The sequence below is a fragment of the Polypterus senegalus genome, chromosome 3 (genome assembly GCF_016835505.1).
Source record: "Polypterus senegalus isolate Bchr_013 chromosome 3, ASM1683550v1, whole genome shotgun sequence".
Taxonomy (NCBI): Eukaryota; Metazoa; Chordata; class Cladistia; order Polypteriformes; family Polypteridae; genus Polypterus; species Polypterus senegalus.
Genome location: NC_053156.1, coordinates 155,006,150 through 155,023,946, shown reverse-complemented (window position 1 = coordinate 155,023,946; position 17,797 = coordinate 155,006,150). Strand labels below are relative to the sequence as shown.

The 17,797-nt window shown below is 36.6% G+C and overlaps 1 protein-coding gene across 2 annotated transcripts in view; it reads right to left on the bottom strand.

The window, feature by feature from the left end:
* si:dkey-119f1.1 (uncharacterized protein LOC557127 homolog) overlaps nucleotides 1–17,797 on the bottom strand; it is a 175,204-nt gene that overhangs the window by 12,772 nt on the left and 144,635 nt on the right. For both annotated transcript variants that reach the window (XM_039748107.1, XM_039748108.1), the window contains 4 exons: nucleotides 10,383–10,528; nucleotides 7,500–7,625; nucleotides 3,063–3,168; nucleotides 2,799–2,951 (listed from right to left, as the gene is read on the bottom strand). In XM_039748107.1, the coding sequence (XP_039604041.1) occupies nucleotides 2,799–2,951; nucleotides 3,063–3,168; nucleotides 7,500–7,625; nucleotides 10,383–10,528 (531 nt within the window). The remainder of the gene's footprint in view (nucleotides 1–2,798; nucleotides 2,952–3,062; nucleotides 3,169–7,499; nucleotides 7,626–10,382; nucleotides 10,529–17,797) is intronic.

Genomic DNA, 17,797 nt, shown 5'->3' with positions numbered 1-17,797 from the left:
TTTGAGTTTTGTGTGAAATGATGTCAGATTTGGCTTTTTTTCCTCTGTTTTTTCATGTTGTTCCAATTCACATAAAGGAGACATGTGTATACCAAAACATTTGTAATTGCAACAATATTCTGGGAGAAATGGTGCATTTTCTGGGAAAATTCCAGGGGTGCCGATAATTTCAGCCATGACTGTGTGTGTGTATATATATATATATATATATATATATATATATATATATATAGAGTCAGGGCTGCCAGGGCAACGACCGGCGGGGCGCCGTAAGGGACGGATGTGGGTCTGCCCACCCTGGATCGCGTGGGGCCGCCTTCCTGGTTGCTTTGGGGGCCACGGGTTAAGGAAGCCCCACCCTGCAGAGGCCCGTGGTTACCGCCAGGAGGCGCCCCAATGCCTAGGGGACCTGTTCCCTCAACACTTCCGCCACACCAGGAAGTGCTGGGGGGAAGAATTAAAAGGGCGCCCGGAAAGCTGCCGGGAGAACAGCTGGCACTTCCGCCACGCTGGGGTGTGGCCAATGAAGGAGTGTTGGGAATCACCTGGAGCTCATCCGGGATATGAATAAAAGGGGCCGTCTCCCTTCCTTCAGGGCTGGAGTCGGGTGGAAGCAGGACGAGGCAAGAGAAGAGAGAGTGGAGGCGGCCCGAAGAAAGGCATTGAGTGGCCAGGATTGAGTTGGGGTTTGTGCACTGTATTCTGGGTCTGAGTGACCATATTGTTTGCAAATAATTGTAAATAAACACGTGTGGTGGTATAAAACAACATGTCCGCCTGTCTGTGTCCGGGTCGGCTCCACAATATATATATATATATATATATATATATATATATATATATATATATATATATATATATATATATATATATATATATATACAGCTTCCAACATCATAAATAAAACACATAATAAAAATCAAAATAATTGTTTACTTGATTTTTTTTTTTTTTTATTCTTCTGTTGTTTCTGTCTTTGAATTCTGGAAAGCAGTTTGATTTTGGTAAAATATCGTTTGACCATAATGAAACTAGCTACTGCTTGTTAAACTGACATGGTAGGCCAAATCCCTGTTATTACTCTTTACTCTACATTCCCTATTCTCACCTATGGATTTTGGCCCTTAGTGGTGACCAAAAGAATTAGGGTTTGTGGTTTCACTCTCCATAATAGAATGAGCAGCTCAATCAATATATGAGTTCCTCAAATTAGAATCATTGCCTCTCCAGATCAAAAACAGACAGTTGAGGAGGTTTGGGTATGTAGTTAGGATGCCCCCATGGCACCTTCAATGGGGGATGTACAGGGCACCACTCACTAGGAGAACACCCAGTGGTAGAACCAGGACATGCTAAATGGATTATAGCTCTCAGCTGGCCAAGTAATGTGAGGGAGGTGTTAGTACGAGCTGCAGAGGATAAATTGGCCTGGATAGCCCATCTCAGAGTGCTGCCATCACAAACCTCCTCAAGAGAAGTGGAGTGAAGATGATGAGAATGAATGAATGCTATTGTGCAATCTGGTTATGGAAATTATTCATACCACTACAACTACCAAAGTTTCCTTCATAAGACATGCATACTAGCTTTAGATTCTATTTTGCTTTTATACCTAATATTTTATATTTTATGTGTGAAATCTTACAATTATTTACATTAACGTCACCTGCCATATATTTGCACAAATGTAATATGTAAAAAATTGTTTAAGCTAATTCTGCATCAAACTGCACCACTTCCCAATTTTTTTTTCTAGTTTGGTGATAAGCCTACTTTAAACAAAGTTTTTTTAAGTCAAGGTAAATATTAATATATGTTGTTGCTGATCGCAAATGATCTGCTGTCTCCTCAGACAAATTCCAACACACAGTATTACAAAAAAAGACTGTTTCACATCATTTGCATACGACTTAAAACTGTTTACCACAGAGATGCTTATTAATGCTTAATAAATCTCTCAACAGTCCTCCATGTGAAAAGATGGATGGACAGGCAGAGAACAAATGTGTGTTTCCAAAGCATAGTACGCATTTATTTTTTGCATCCAACTTCAAGCTAAGACCTTATGTACTGAATAGACTTACTGCAATACTCTCTCCATTTGAAATCTATAAAGATAAAAACTTTCTTTTTTTTTTTTTTAACATATTCTAATTGGAACTCTTCAATAAATACAAAAAAAATCAATTAATGCAGCTTGCTTCGATTAGGTGTATTTTTGAAATTTTGATAGATAAAGACCCAGCTATAATATTTTCAGTAAGTTAAAAAAGTGACATACAGAAAGTATTTTCAGCTGTTTTGTAGAAGAGAAAGCAGGAGAGTCAAGGAGATAACCATTTCACTTATGATGCACATTAACATATTTTTATATAAATTTAGTTACCAGTCTCACTTTCTTTTAAATGGCAGGTGCCAAATGAGACAGAAAAATATGGAAACCTGGAACAGTTTAACACAGTGCATTACAGCCCTTTCAAATGATAAATGACATTCTCCCGTATTGTTTTCCTTTCAATATTCTTCTTCAGAGCTGTGGCATAGATAACAAGAGGAATACGCAAAGAAGAGTAATAAAAGTTCAGTTATTAGGTGTTTTATGTGTTATATTATGCATACATTTATGTGCACTCCAGTTTCCTCACACATTATAAAGATATGCATATTAGGTTCTGACAGATCTAAAATGACCTTTTATGAGTGCCTGTTTTGTAACAAGTAATATTAACAGAAAATATTACTGAATGTATACAACTAAAACACAAAACATAACATTAAACAACAGGAAGAAATAATACCATGTAAACATCAAATTCATCCAAACATCGGAATGGTGACTCTGCAATTCCCCACAGTGAAAGAACAAAGCATACAGTGGAAAAGGAACGTTCACCTCCTGACAACGATCTCATGTCATTTAAAGCAGCTTTATCCCCATCTCCTGGTTGCACCTGAAATAAAATCATATTCAACATAAGTATATTTGAATATAAAAATAAAGATGTTTGAATAAAAAAAAAAAGCTACAATACTGCAATTTCAACAAATCCAGTTTTTCTTACCGCAATTGATAAAGCTTCATTTTTATGATCAAATGTCATTTTCCCAGAGTAGCCGCGCTGTAACAGCAAACAATCAAAGTAGTATTTGCAACGTAATGAAAGGTACCTAAATAAGGAGAAGTTAAAATTAACTGGATATATTTTATATATTTTAAAATAAAACACAGACATACAAAACAAAGACCTTGAATTAGAACTTTTTTTGTAAAAACATTTCTGATATTTTTAATAGAGGTGCACCAATCAAATATAGCAGACTCCAATCTCTGATTTCACTGTCAGATAATTAGCTGATTATGAATTTGCTTGCTGGTTTTAAAGTACTGCAAATGTCATGAGGGTGACTATAATCAATAAATCAAGGCTAAAATTGGGCATTTAATGCAATTATTAAAAAACTGAAAACTTTGCGCTGTCCTAAAGTAACAACTTGTAAATGACAATTTTCTATCATTAATTTTCTTGCTTGTTATTTCTAGTCAGCAATTCTGATAGCATCAAGTACAAGAAAAAGACCTTTGCAAAACACATACAGTATATTAAGTTGATGCATGATGCATTGCTCATGTAAGGTTAATTTTTTTATTTACTTTTTTTTTTTTTTTTTACACACACACATACAAGCCAGCATTCATTCTTTGAATCTTTTTCTTGTACCGTGGTGACCAGAAATGTACAAAGTACTCCAGCTGCAGTCTAAGTACATTAAATAGTTTGAACATAATGTCCCTTGATTTAATTCAAAAGTTTTATGATATAACATTTTATTTGCCTATTTAATTGTTTCTGTGCATTGCTTAGTCGATTACAATGTTCCATCAACATATACTCCTAAATCCTTTCAGAGGTTGCTTCTTGTGTGACAGTATCTCCCACCTTGTATTTATAATTGATATTTCTTTTGCCCACATGTAGCAGTTTGCACTTTTCTATATTAAACTGCATTTTCCAGGTGTTCGCTCAAATTTTGAATAATTTTTGCTGACTCCTCAGTGTCTGCCATGACTTCAATATTATTGTCATATGCAGATTTAACAATTTTAGTAATTACACCAGAATCAATGGCAATAATATAAATCAGTAAAAGTAATGATCCAAGGACAGACCCCAGAGGGACTCCGCTGATGACCTGGCTCCGTTTGGAACATTCTCCTATCATCAGTACCCTTTGTTTCCTGCCAGTAAACCAACTTGAGATCCAATTTTGTAGGTTATCTCTGGGCCTACAGCTTCTAGTTTCTGAATTGATATTTGGTGTGGGACTGTATCTAATGCTTTTTTGAAAGTTTAGGCAAATTATGTTGTATGCTTTGTTTTTTCAGCTATTCTGGTTGCTTCTTCAAAAAAAATCTAAAAGATTGGTTTGGCAGGACTTTCCACTCATAAACCTATGCAGGTTGTTACTTAGAATATTATTTTCATTTTGGTAATATTATGATTTATTTATTATAGTTTCCACAATTTTGCATGGCACAGAAGTAAAACTAATTTGTCTATAATTACTAGCACTCTTTCTTTCTTGAAGACTAGAGTCACACTTGCAACTTTCCAGTACTTCTTTTTGAAGTGACTACTGAAATATGCCTAATAAGGGTTTATAGATGTCACCTTTTCATTTCTTTCAACACTGGTAAGCTCCTAATAGGTCCAGGGGTTTTGTTAGTCTTCAGCGTACTGAGGGTTTGAAACACATCTGACTCTCCTATTTTAAAATCTATGAACTCAAGAGTTTGTTTTCACTTGTGCATGACGCATTCCACTTGTTTCATAATTTAAAAATACTTGGGTGAAATATTTTTTCAGTTCATTTGCAATTTCCTTCTTACTTACAATGATTTTTCCATTTGTGTTCCAAAGCTTTCTTAAATTCTCTTTTATTGTCTTTTTTCTGAAATTGGACTGAAAAAAATGACTTGCTGTACATTTTGGTTTCTCTAGCAATCAGTCTCAAGCAGAGGAGACTGCATGGGGACCAAATCCAGGTATTTAAAATCCTCAAAGATATTGATAAAGTAGATCCAGCAACATTCTTTTGGTTTAAGGGTAAATCACGTACTAGAAGACATCAGTGGAAATTAAAGGGAAGTGAATTTAAAACTGAAGCCAGGAAGCACTTCTTTACACAAAGAGTTATAGACTCTGGAACAAACTACTTAAACATGTAGTTGAAGCTGAAACCTTTGACAACCTTTAAGAAAAATCTGGATGAGATATTGGGACAGCTTAGCTATTAGCAAAACATATGGGCTTGATGGACTGAAAGGTCTTCTCTCGTTTGTCAAATTTCTCACGTATTCTTATGAATCTGCTTTGTCTAATATCAGGTTGTAATGTTCACTTAACTGATTTGACTCCAGCCATGGTTGAAGTTTTTCCCCACCATGCATCCAATGATGCTGGGATAAGCACTGGCTCCATGCAACCATGAAGTGACATGTACGAACTTGGGATAAAAATTGGAGCACTAGAAAAGAAGCTTGCACAAACACAGGGAGACTGTGCTAAATTCTACATATGTTGTACTCAGGCAGCAGACAGTGGGCCAACTACTATATTACTAGCATTCAAAAACACCAACAAAGTATGTGATATATTTAAAATTAGCATTGCTCTGTAAGTCTTTTAAATATATATTTTTCTTAAAACGTTTTTTTTCGCTTATCTTTTGATAGCCATTAGATATTCTACACATTAAGATAATACAAGTATCATATTTTAATAAATGGTATCTAGTGGCTCCAATTTTAATTAAGTGGTGGATTAGCTATCATTTTTCACCAGGCAGTTCTACTGCATTAATCAATTATTTTTTAAACACACTAATCTTAATAATATAGTTGTGTGTGAACTTGTGTAGGAATTAGTTATGGTTGGTGCAACAGGGTATCACAAAGCTCACTTAATCTCATGCAGCCATGGCATAGTCGCTCATTTTCTACAACCTAGGCAAACACACAGACTGTCAGAAGGCTAGGAGTTAAACCTGAGTATTTTAAAATACATGTCTATGGGAACATGGAAGGAACACATGCAAACTCCAAACAGACAATATGAATCTACCATGCTAAATCTGTGAGACACCATTGCTAATCATTGTGTAATTCATTTTAATTATAATATAAAAAAAAACTTTTAAAATAACAAAGTATTCATCCCAAAAGAGGAGAGAAAAATCTTCCTCATATGATTCCTAGTATCAGTCTTCCTTCTGAAAATATAGCATATTTCCTTACTGTTAATGGCAGATCTTACAAGAAAATTTTCATATTAAAATCAAATATGAGTATAAAAGCTGTGAAGATTAACAGACACTCATCACATCTATGCAGTACTAAAATTTGGAACAGCACTGCAGGATACAGAAATCAAAACTGCTGAAGCCTATTTACACTTAATGTTTTTTTTTCATTTTCTTGAAGTTATTATTTTTCAATTACCTTAATAATCCAACTCAGTTAAAATGGAATTAAACTAATGAATTTAGCTTGGCAAAGAAATTAACCAATGGCAAAAGGTCATATTAGTAAGCGTTCTCCTATAATGTCACTGATTTACCTACAGTATATATTTAGAGGCCTAATGAAATTTCACTACTGCAAGATAGTAATGCCACATGTATATTTTTACTGTATACAGTTTTTCTTTGTCGATAACATGCCAGCAAAATACAGGGCTTATATCTGTTGACATGCTGCTTGAGCCTGGTTATGACAGAAGCCTCAACAAAGAGTCAAATTATGGCATCGGAAATGGTGACATGTTGCATGCTGATTACAAAATGCAAGTAAAAATTTAGTGCATCTTTTACATATGACAGTAATTACATTATAAACCTATTAATAACAACAATTCAATATATTTTGATTGCTTGCAACAGGTAATCAAAGGTTAACTTTGAATAAAAATTCTTAACTAACTATAACCATTACTGATTAATTTTCATATGAATGAAATAAGGATAACTCAAGGTTAATTTAAAAATATTTATTTCCAAAACCTAGGTTTGAATTAAATATAATAAACAATATTGATTATAGGAATGTTCAGTAATGCTTAATGAAATAATGTTATATTTAATAAATAATGTTTATTTATGTTTAATGAAATTTAATAAAGATCTTTTGGGCTTTAAAATATAACAACATATTTAAATATACAGTAAGCATTATTCATTTCCATAAAACATTTAACCAACACTTTCATTAATGCTTTACCTCTTCCAAATCAGTGACCAAAACCAAATAAAACACAAATAATAGTCTTATCGTATACATATTTTCAATAAAGTCTACTAAAAACGATTAAATACCACATTGAACCTCACTAAAATTAAATGTGGACACAAGAATAAACATGGCAATCATATATTACCTCCAATTAAAGCTACAAATGTAGCACATAAAACCCTATAATTCAATAAAAACAACAGCTACTTACGTTCTCAATTTTACATATGCTTTGTGTCTATCACTCATAATTTTGCCAAGCAAGACCATAAACTTCTTTAGGTTTTTCATCTGCATAGAAATATGCTTGTACTTCTCAACCACTTCATGATATTGCCTGTTCAGAGAAATTGAAAGGAAGTATTATTTTTATTTAAGTTTCAGCATTTTCTTATTATAACACATAAAACAAAATATTTCACACAGATACAAAAGTATTTTTTTGATTTTAATATGTCTGTACAGGGTTGTCCAGATCTAATTATGCAGATCCAGATCGTCTGGATGACTTTGATTTATGCGGGGACAATTCCAGTTCGGCACAAAGACGATTCTTCATCTCGTCAGTTCGCACACTTCTTGATGGTCCGGGATTTTTCGGGTGATTTTCTATGTAATAAACTTAATAAGTTATAGCGTAATGAAATTGCATAATTAGATCTGGACCACCCTATACTATCTTGCTTTATAGTCAAGCTGAGCAGTATCTACAAAGTCACCATAACATTAAGAAAGCTGCGATTAAACCTTATCCGTTTAAAACACAGATATAAAAGCAATTATATTTCACTAGCCAACCCGCGGCGTACCATACGCCACATATTCAAGCCGGTTTTTTAATGATTTTTAAGCACAGGGAGAAAATTAACAGTTGAAAAATCTGTAATGTAATAAATCAGCAAGAAAAGCAACATTGTAACAATGCACGGAACGAACCAACACACAATCGTCCGTGACTGAAAAATGGCGGACCACAATCGCGCCTTCTCTTGCTAGACGGAAGGATGGGGGTGCACGGCGCGGAGTGTGGAACGGGATGAGAGGAGGATGACGTCCATTCCGCTCCCTCCGTCATGCTAGTCTGCTGAATTCTCGTTCAGTTTGTACTGCCCGCTCATGTGCCCACCTCCAACTTGTCAGTTGAGTCGTTGGCTGCTTTTCTAAATATAATCCACCAAGACACCCGACCACAGTAGTAGTGAGGTGGGAGGGGGGTGTGCACAAAGGGTAGGGACGCAACCAGTGGGAGTGTATGAGTCGCACTTAGTGGGAATTCCACGGTTTGCAGCCCGAACAGGGTTCAACGGCTTACCAACGCCTCTCTGCACCGGGTAGACACACGCTCAATCTCATGCATAATTATTTATTAAATGCTAAACACTTCTGGAAAGACACGGTTGTCTAAAATGGGTTGGTGTTAGAATACAACAGTAAGTGAATGAAAAGATGGAACTCTGGAGAGAGCAAAATACAACACAATAGTGAACCCGCGGCATAACAAACGCCGCATAATTATTTATTGATGGTTGAACACTTCTGGAAAGACACAGTTGTCTAAAAAGGGAGGGCTTGAGGATACAACAGAAGGTGAATGAAATGATGGAACTCTGGAGACAGCAACATATAATTGTCCGTAAGTGAAGAAGACGCATGTTTGTCGCGGATGCGAATTGCTGTATGTAGCGTGTAAAACAGTTTGCTATGGTGCACGCGGTCGTGCGTCATAACCGAAAACTCAGTCTTTAAAGACTGCTCACTTCATTGCGTTTTAACCTCAGTTGTAAAGGATTGTTTTAAGGATCCCAGGGGATACCCCTCGCAAACTGTTTTACACTCTGCATATGGCGACTCACCTCCACGAGAAACATGCCTCTATGAACAGTCAAGGTGGCTCGGAGGTATATGAGGCCTCTACGACAGACGAATATAAATGACGCCGTTCTTTCTGTGTCGTCGCGGCCGAGTTGGTGGGCGTGGCTCTGCAAGTTGTCGTCGTATCCAATGGTCTTGGAGTTGGTGGGCGTGGCTCCTACCTGCCTGCGCCATAGGTGTCTTACTTGTAGGCGGCTTAGTGAATTCACGCCGCTTTCCATGGGTGTCTTCCCTTAGTGAATTATATATATAGATACAAAGTTAAAACAGCAAGACTTTTTTAAAACTACATTTTTTTTGAGGACAGACTAAAAGAAATAAAAGATAAAATACAAGTACAGTAAGTACAGCACTACCCACCATTAAATGTGTATTACTTTTTGTAAAGACAGTCATCATAGTAAAATGCTCAACATCATCTTCATGTGTTTTGAATTTCTTTCCAGCTATGTTATCCTCAATCAAATTTGAGTGTTTCATAGTTAGACTTGTCAGACTATAATTATACCTTAAATACAACTATTTCTCTATTATAATACTTAGACAAAATATGAGTATAAGTGTAAAACCGTTTAATGAAGTTTTGTAATGCTTCGTTGCAAAACATTATGATGTAGTCTCTTTAGCATTATGTTTATCATTGTTTTTTTCAACAAGAAAAACATTTTACTATGTGTAACAGAACCTTGAAAATGCCAAAATATCAACATATATAGTAAGAAAGGTATGTCTAGTGTCAACCGTTTTGATGATATAGATTTTGTACACGTCTTTCACGTGATACATATTGAAGTATTCACCATACACAGCCCAAAGTTGCAATCGGACAGTAGAAGATTGATTCTAATTTTTTCTGTTGCTTGCTCTTGAGAGGGTAGAATGTCAGTGCTTGATCCACATGAACAATACCACCCATTATGGTAGAGTAGGCTACCACAGTGCAAAGCTTACCATCGTCCACATTTCACCTGACATGGACATTGACAATTGGATCAGCAAAGTGTAAAACACAAACAATATACAGAAAACAAATAATATAAAAAAAGTTCTTTAAAAATATTCAGCCTATACTGTTCATAAAAAAACCTGAAATACGAATCATTATTTATATGGTATTGTCCTATTGCTCAAGTAGATAATTTTGAAGAATGCAACTAACTGGAAAAATTCTAAATTATTTTTAAGAAAAGAAGAAATATAACACAGAAGAAAATATTCTCACCTTATAATTTCTTCTCTGTTTCCTTGATGTTGCTGTTCTGTATTAATTTTTTCCCTTAAACGACTGATTTCAGTATCAAGACTCTTTGCACTGCGTTTTACTTCTAAACGATCTGCGTGTATCTGTTGAGCCTGTGCAACTGACTCCTGGAAAATTAAGATTAAAACATAATGGATTATTATTAAAGTAAAGGTTGCAACATTACATGAACCATAATCAAAAATAAAAAAAAGAATTAAGTATGAATAATGGAGTACCATTTAAGAAGGTTACTGTATTTGCTGTGTTTATGGAAGATGACCCCACCCCTTCCAAATAGTAACCATTCTCTTCCTCTCCACCAGCCACACAGGACATCACCATTCCTCACCAAGGTATAGCAAATGTAATTTTCATTTTATTATACAGAAAAGCCAAGCAAAACGACACCTTTAATTGGCTAGCCAATAAAAGGTGTCAGTTTGCTTGGCTTTTCTCTACATTCATAATGGCTAACACGGTACAACACCATAGTACTACATTTTATTATACAGTATTTACATAAGTTATTCATTGTTTTCATGTTTTAATGTATTATATAAGGCATTTAATTGTATTATTTTTACCATATATTGTGTATTTGCTGTTTAAGTTTATTGAGATGAGTACTGTTTAGGGTGTGGGAACAGGTTAATTCACTTTCCATTATTTCTAATGGGAAAACTGATTCAGACTTTGAACAATTCACAAATTGCATCTTACAAATAGCACCTTTATACATGTTGAGCATTCCTAATCTGAAATGCTCCAAAATCCGAAATGAAAATCACTATTGTTCAGTTTTGACAATAGTGTAGGAGTCAATGTAAGGGTCAAAGAATTGGCAGCTATGTTCATGAAAATATGAATTGTAAAATATGCATTTGAAGTAAACTATATTTCACACCCTTTCAGAAGTGGATAAAATGGACTGCCATTAAGAAAGCTGATAATGAAGAGCCATAGAAGAGGCAGAATTCAGCACTCAAAACACCCAAATCAGTAAATGTGTCTAACAATACCAGCAGAAGCACAAACAAGACTGCACGGAACCCACCTTCTGTCTGCATGTCTAAACAAATAAGGAGTTTAACATTCCTGCCTAATTGGAAATGCAAACATGATATGCCAGAATATAGCCAAAGCACTTTAACACGCACAAGTATTGTGACGCATGAGTTACTTGTTTTGCACCCCAAAACATTAAGCTGAGTCTCAGTACTTTAGCAAAACCAGATTTATTCAACTTGAAACAGGAACAGCAGAGTCATTTATTGCAGCAGGAGCTACTACTCTTCTATACACAGACACAGCAAAAGGCAGGGTTGGGGCCAGGATTTTGGCCAAGTTATACTGTTCCCTGTGGTTGCCTTGGCAATGGACAAGCAGTCCTCCACAGATGTGGCAGACGTGCTTCAGTGTGTCGTCCCATTGGCATGGGTCCCTAAAAGAGTTCAGAAACCTCATAGTATACTTATTCATGGTTGTCTAAACACTGTTTGCTGCTGCTATGCAATATAGTGCCTTCTATGCTCAAATGCCTATATCATACTGACATACAATTTAATTCCGAATTAAGTTTTAGTTCGATCTGAGGTTCAGTAGTGTTCGTAAGCACTTCAAAATCCTTCTCTAAAACCTAGCTGAACTACAAGAGGAGAAGCTTACCCTAAATAGTATACTTCTCCCATAAATTAAAATTTTTCCATGTGTACATGGATTAGTAATACTTAAATATTATACTTTTATTATTATTACACTTAAATAGCACTTTTCCAGTGTAATACAATATCAGTAAGAGAAAATAGAAATACCACAGATGGCAAATATAAAATAAACACTCAGGAAGTGGGCTTATGACCTGTGGATAAAAAAAGTCTCTGAATTTTGTGGCGTGAGTGCTAGGGGTAAAGCACCATTTGCCAAAATGGAGGAGAAAGAAAAGAAACAGAGTATGATGACGAAGATCTTTAATAATGCTGTTTGCCTTTCTAAGACCTGCACTGAACAGAATAGCGATAAGTGCCAGTATTAATTTGTGCTTACTTCTCCCCTGATAAGGTATGATGTACCAAGTTATTATGCGCTCTTTGTGGACAGATTACATTATTCACCTACATAAATTAGCAACATAGATGGAGATATTGAAGCTTTTCTTAGACAATTTAGGAAGAAGAGGCACTGAAGAGCTTTTCTAATGATGGCAGAGTTGTGTTTATATCATCAGTAAAAGCATGTTTTGGAAGTGTTCAGCTGCATGACCGAAAAAAACACCTTCAGGGTAAAACTGAATCAATATTTTTAAAGTACTTGTAAAGTGTTTATTACTGAGGGTCAATTTAAGTAATTTGGTATTCAGGTGCAGCCTGACCTGATATTCAAAAGTTAACTGAATTCTTTCACAAAAGTTCTGCTTAATTGAGGAAGCAGCCAGAAGCTTTTTTTAAAGGAAGGCTTTAATTTCTCATTGTCTGGTTTTTGCATACTTTTCATGTCAATATGTGATATAAACTATTAAGAAAACGATTATTGTAGAAATGCAAGATCCACCTCAACCAGAAGTACTGGTACACAAAATAAAAACAAAAATATCCTGCAAAAAATAGAAATGACTAATTATCAAAATTGTCCATTCTTTTAGGAAATAATAATCAGCCAGGTTCTAGGAAGCATTAAATTAAATATATTTAAGTATATTTAAAATTTTGGTTGCTATATATTTTCTTTTATGTTACTGTGTTCAACTGAATATCATACCAGCAGCTCTGAAAGTTATCATTTATCTATCCACACTTTATCACATTCCTTCCATCTACTCTGCTCTGCCTAACAAATTTCTGGGTGACCTGGTCAATGATAAACAATTTCATATTTTCGGTCAATATGTATTTGCCATGTCAGTCATTCCAAGTTAAGTGTTTCCCAGTTCTTGTACTTTTCAAAAACAGATAAGCTTTGAAAAAATATAGTAGCAAAGCAATCTGAACAGATAATCTCGTGTGTATATGCATCTTGTACTCAGTTGTTTACTTTATGTTGAACCTTATTTATTTATCATTTTTATTTGTCTTAAATGAAAAGCTAAATCATAACTCTTAGCACAATGTGTTAATCTTTTGCATATGCAAGTTTGAATTTCACTGCACTCTATACACATGACAATTATGAACCTGTAAACCTCTAAATCATATTAAAATTAAGGACCCACAGGAATAGTGTTCCTTCTGGTATCGTAGTCCATTGGGCCCTTGAGCAAGGCCATTAACCTAAACAATTGCTCCATTGGCCTCTGTACAATAGCTGACATTGCACTCTGACCTCCAAATGTCATGTGAAAACACAATTTCCCCTCGGGGATTAATACATTGTACTAAAAGATACAAAAAAACAAAAAACCTTGAATGTGGCAGCACAGTGCCATAGTTAACAGCACTGCTGCCCTGTGGCTCCAGGAACTGGGTCTGAATCCTACACCTGTGTAGAGCTGTCACTTCTCCGTTTGGGTTTGCACTGAGGACTTTGCATTTTTCTCCCATATTACCAAGGACATACTGGTTAGGTTAACTGGAGTCTCCCAACAGGCCCTCTGTAAAGAAGGCACTACATTGGACTGGTTCTCTGTCCAGGGCTGTTTCCTGCCTTTGACTCAGTGATGCCCAGAGGTGGGTAGAGTAGCCAAAAACTGTACTCAAGTAAGAGTAGTGCTACTTCAAAATAATATGACTTAAGTAGAAGTAAAAAGTAGTCATCCAAAAAATTACTCAAGAGTAAAAAAGTATTTGGTGAAAAAACTACTCAAGTACTGAGTAACTGTTTGAACATAATAAATGATTTATTTTTTAGAAATGTAATAAGACAGAAAAAAATATAATGTGCAAATTCTGCTATTTCCAAATAATAAAATAAAAAATGAGTAAAAATAAATAACATCTTACAAAATAAAGATGCACAAATAACACAAAGTTCCAAATCTCAGTTTTTCACAACAAAGCTTTTGAAGCCAATACCACAGTAGGTAACACATATGTTTGAACAGTGAAAACTACTTGCAGAGACAAGATATACTGTACACTGACAGTATAATACTGTATATTCACCTTGTGGTGTAGCGGGTCAGTTTCAAATAAAGTCCAGTTTCAAATCCATAAAGCCGTATCACTCTCTGTGGGCGCAACTGCGGGGAGTTAATAAGGTAGTTGGAGCGAGTCGCACCTGCGGGTGCAATCATTCTCAATTACTTCATTGGCTTCTTGCGGCATATGATTAAGGCCAACGGAGATGGGAGTGTATATATACGGGTCAGCACAAAAAAAAAAGAAGGGGGAATCAAAGAAAAGGAGAAAAGAAAAGAGGTTAAAACACATGAAAGGCAGGCTTGGGAACGACGATCTGGCCACCTGGAGGGAAGAAGCAGTGCGAGCTAGGGCCCCATGAAAGAGCGTTAGCTGTGGTGCTCTAGGGGATAGCACGCCCCACTGAACATTCGGGTGGAGTGAGGTGAGCAAGGCAGGTGCCCTCCCTAGGCTTCCGAGGTGCGACAACGTGAGCGCAAAGGAAAAAGGGACGAGAGCTGACCTCGGACAGTCTGGCCGTGATGCCTGGAGGCAGCCAAGATGGAGGTTGGCCAAAAGGAGCTCGTGGCTGCTGAGTCTCCGACGGCTATGCAAGCAATTGGTGAGACAGGAGAACGAGAAGGAGGCGGGCTGATATCAGGAGGAGTTAGTCTGTATTTTAACCTTGGATTTTTAACAGATTTATTTAATTGATTTTTTTTATCCTTACTTTTCACAATGATTTTTATGGATTTATCCTGTATATGTACTGTTTTTTAGAACACTGTACCACTGACACTTTTGTTTTGACTGGTTTTAATAAAAGCACTTTTTCCTCCATCCTCTGGCCTCATCAGTGAATTATCCTCATATGTCAGCTCATCTCAGTCATAACTATTGACGGTGTGGGTTTAGCAGACTCCCATGTGGGAAGAGGGAGTCTGTAGGGGATCAGCATCGTCACACACTTGCCCTCCAAATAGCACAGCCGGTAGAAAATAACATTAGAACAAGGCAGCTTGTGCACGTAAAAGAAGTCTCACTTTACCATGACTGTCTGTGCATGTTTGGTTAAAACGTTCTTGTTCTTCACTCAGTGAAGTGATGGGTAAGCATCAGCAGGAATGGTTTCTCAAAGTTCTTGCAGTGAAGCTGCGACCGTTAAGCAGTGAGCAAGAGCCCGGATGATTAAAAAGTCTCTCACAGGCTGCAGACGCAGGAAGTTTGTGCGTGGTCATGTGACTGCATGGCTACGTCTGATTGGTGAAACGTAGTCATGTGATTATTGATGCTACGTCTGATTGGTGAAACAGTCATGCAGTAGCTCCACTGGCGACTTCTCTCTAGCAAAAACATAGTGTAATATGTAAATGGAAAAAAGTAATGAGTCGAGTGTTGCCCAGTGTAGCGGAGTAAGAGTAGCATTTCTTCTTCACAAATGTACTCAAGTAAAAGTAAAAAGTATGGTGCAGTAAAACTACTCCTAGAAGTACAATTTTTTTTAAAAAGTTACTCAATTAAGTGTAACGGAGTAAATGTAACTCGTTACTACCCACCTCTGGTGATGCCACAATATGTTATAGACCCATGTGACCCTGAATTGGATTACGTGGTTTTGAGAAAATTACATTATATTAAAAATATAGACACTTTATCAGTTTACCCAAAAAAATCTCAACTTTTGTTGGATTCAAAAGAAGATACAAAATGTGAAATAATTTATGCTGAAATGTCTATGATTTAGCAAATACATGTCCACATCTATAAATGTCATTGTGGCAGATAGATCTGACACTTCACATTTTCTTACATACCTTTGGTTAATGTATTTAGATTGGATAGAAGTAGGAATAAGAATGAGATCTAGATAATGAATATTCCAATATGTTTTGCTTATTTACCTACAGCAACAGGCACAAGGTCACAAACTTGTGCTATTTATTGCTGCTAATCTAACAAGCAGTCCATGTTCAGACTATAATATCAACATCTCCAATTCAGGCATCAAAAAATACATTTTTTTCAAATATATCTTTTTTCCCTCTATTCATAATCAATTATACCACAGCTCGTCCCTACTGTGCTTTGGCAATTTTGTAGTATACAGTGAATCCGGAAAGTATTCACAGTGCATCACTTTTTCCACATTTTGTTATGTTACAGCCTTATTCCAAAATGGATTAAATTAATTTTTTTCCCTCAGAATTCTACACAAAACACCCCATAATGACAACATGAAAAAAGTTTACTTGAGGTTTTTGCAAATTTATTAAAAAAAAAAAAAAAACTGAGAGATCACATGTACATAAGTATTCACAGCCTTTGCTCAATACTTTGTCGATGCACCTTTGGCAGCCATTACAGCCTCAAGTCTTTTTGAATATAATGCCACAAGCTTGGCACATCTATCCTTGGCCAGTTTCGCCCATTCCTCTTTGCAGCACCTCTCAAGCTCCATCAGGTTGGATGGGAAGCGTCGGTGCACAGCCATTTTAAGATCTCTCCAGAGATGTTCAATCGGATTCAAGTCTGGGCCACTTAAGGACATTCACAGAGTTGTCCTGAAGCCACTCCTTTGATATCTTGGCTGTGTCCTTAGAGCTGTTGTCGTGCTGAAAGATAAACCGTTACCCCAGTCTGAGGTCAAGAGAGCCCTGGAGCAGGTTTTCATCCAGGATGTCTCTGTACATTGCTGCAGTCATCTTTCCCTTTATCCTGACTAGTCTCCCAGTTCCTGCCTCTGAAAAACATCCCCACAGCATGACGCTGCCACCACCATGCTTCACTGTAGGGATGGTATTGGCATGGTGATGAGCGGTGCCTGGTTTCCTCCAAACGTGATGCCTAGCATTCACACCAAAGACTTCAATCTTTGTCTCATCAGATTAGAGAATTTTGTTTCTCATGGTCTGAGAGTCCTTCAAACTCCAGACGGGCTGCCATGTGCCTTTTACTAAGAAGTGGCTTCCGTCTGGCCACTCTACTATACAGGCCTAATTGGTGGATTGCTTCAGAGATAGTTATCCTTCTGGAAGATTCTCCTCTCTCCACAGAGGACATCTGGAGCTCTGACAGAGTGACCATTGGGTTCTTGGTCACCTCCCTTCTCCCCCGATTCCTCAGTTTAAATGGCCGGCCAGCTCTAGGAAGAGTCCTGGTGGTTTTGAACTTCTTCCACTTACGGATGATGGAGGCCACTGTGCTCATTGGGACCTTCAAAGCAGCAGAAATTTTTCTGTAACCTTCCCCAGATTTGTGCCTCGAGACAATCCTGTCTCGGAGGTCTACAGACAATTCCTTTGACTTCATGCTTGGTTTGTGCTCTGACATGAACTGTCATCTGTG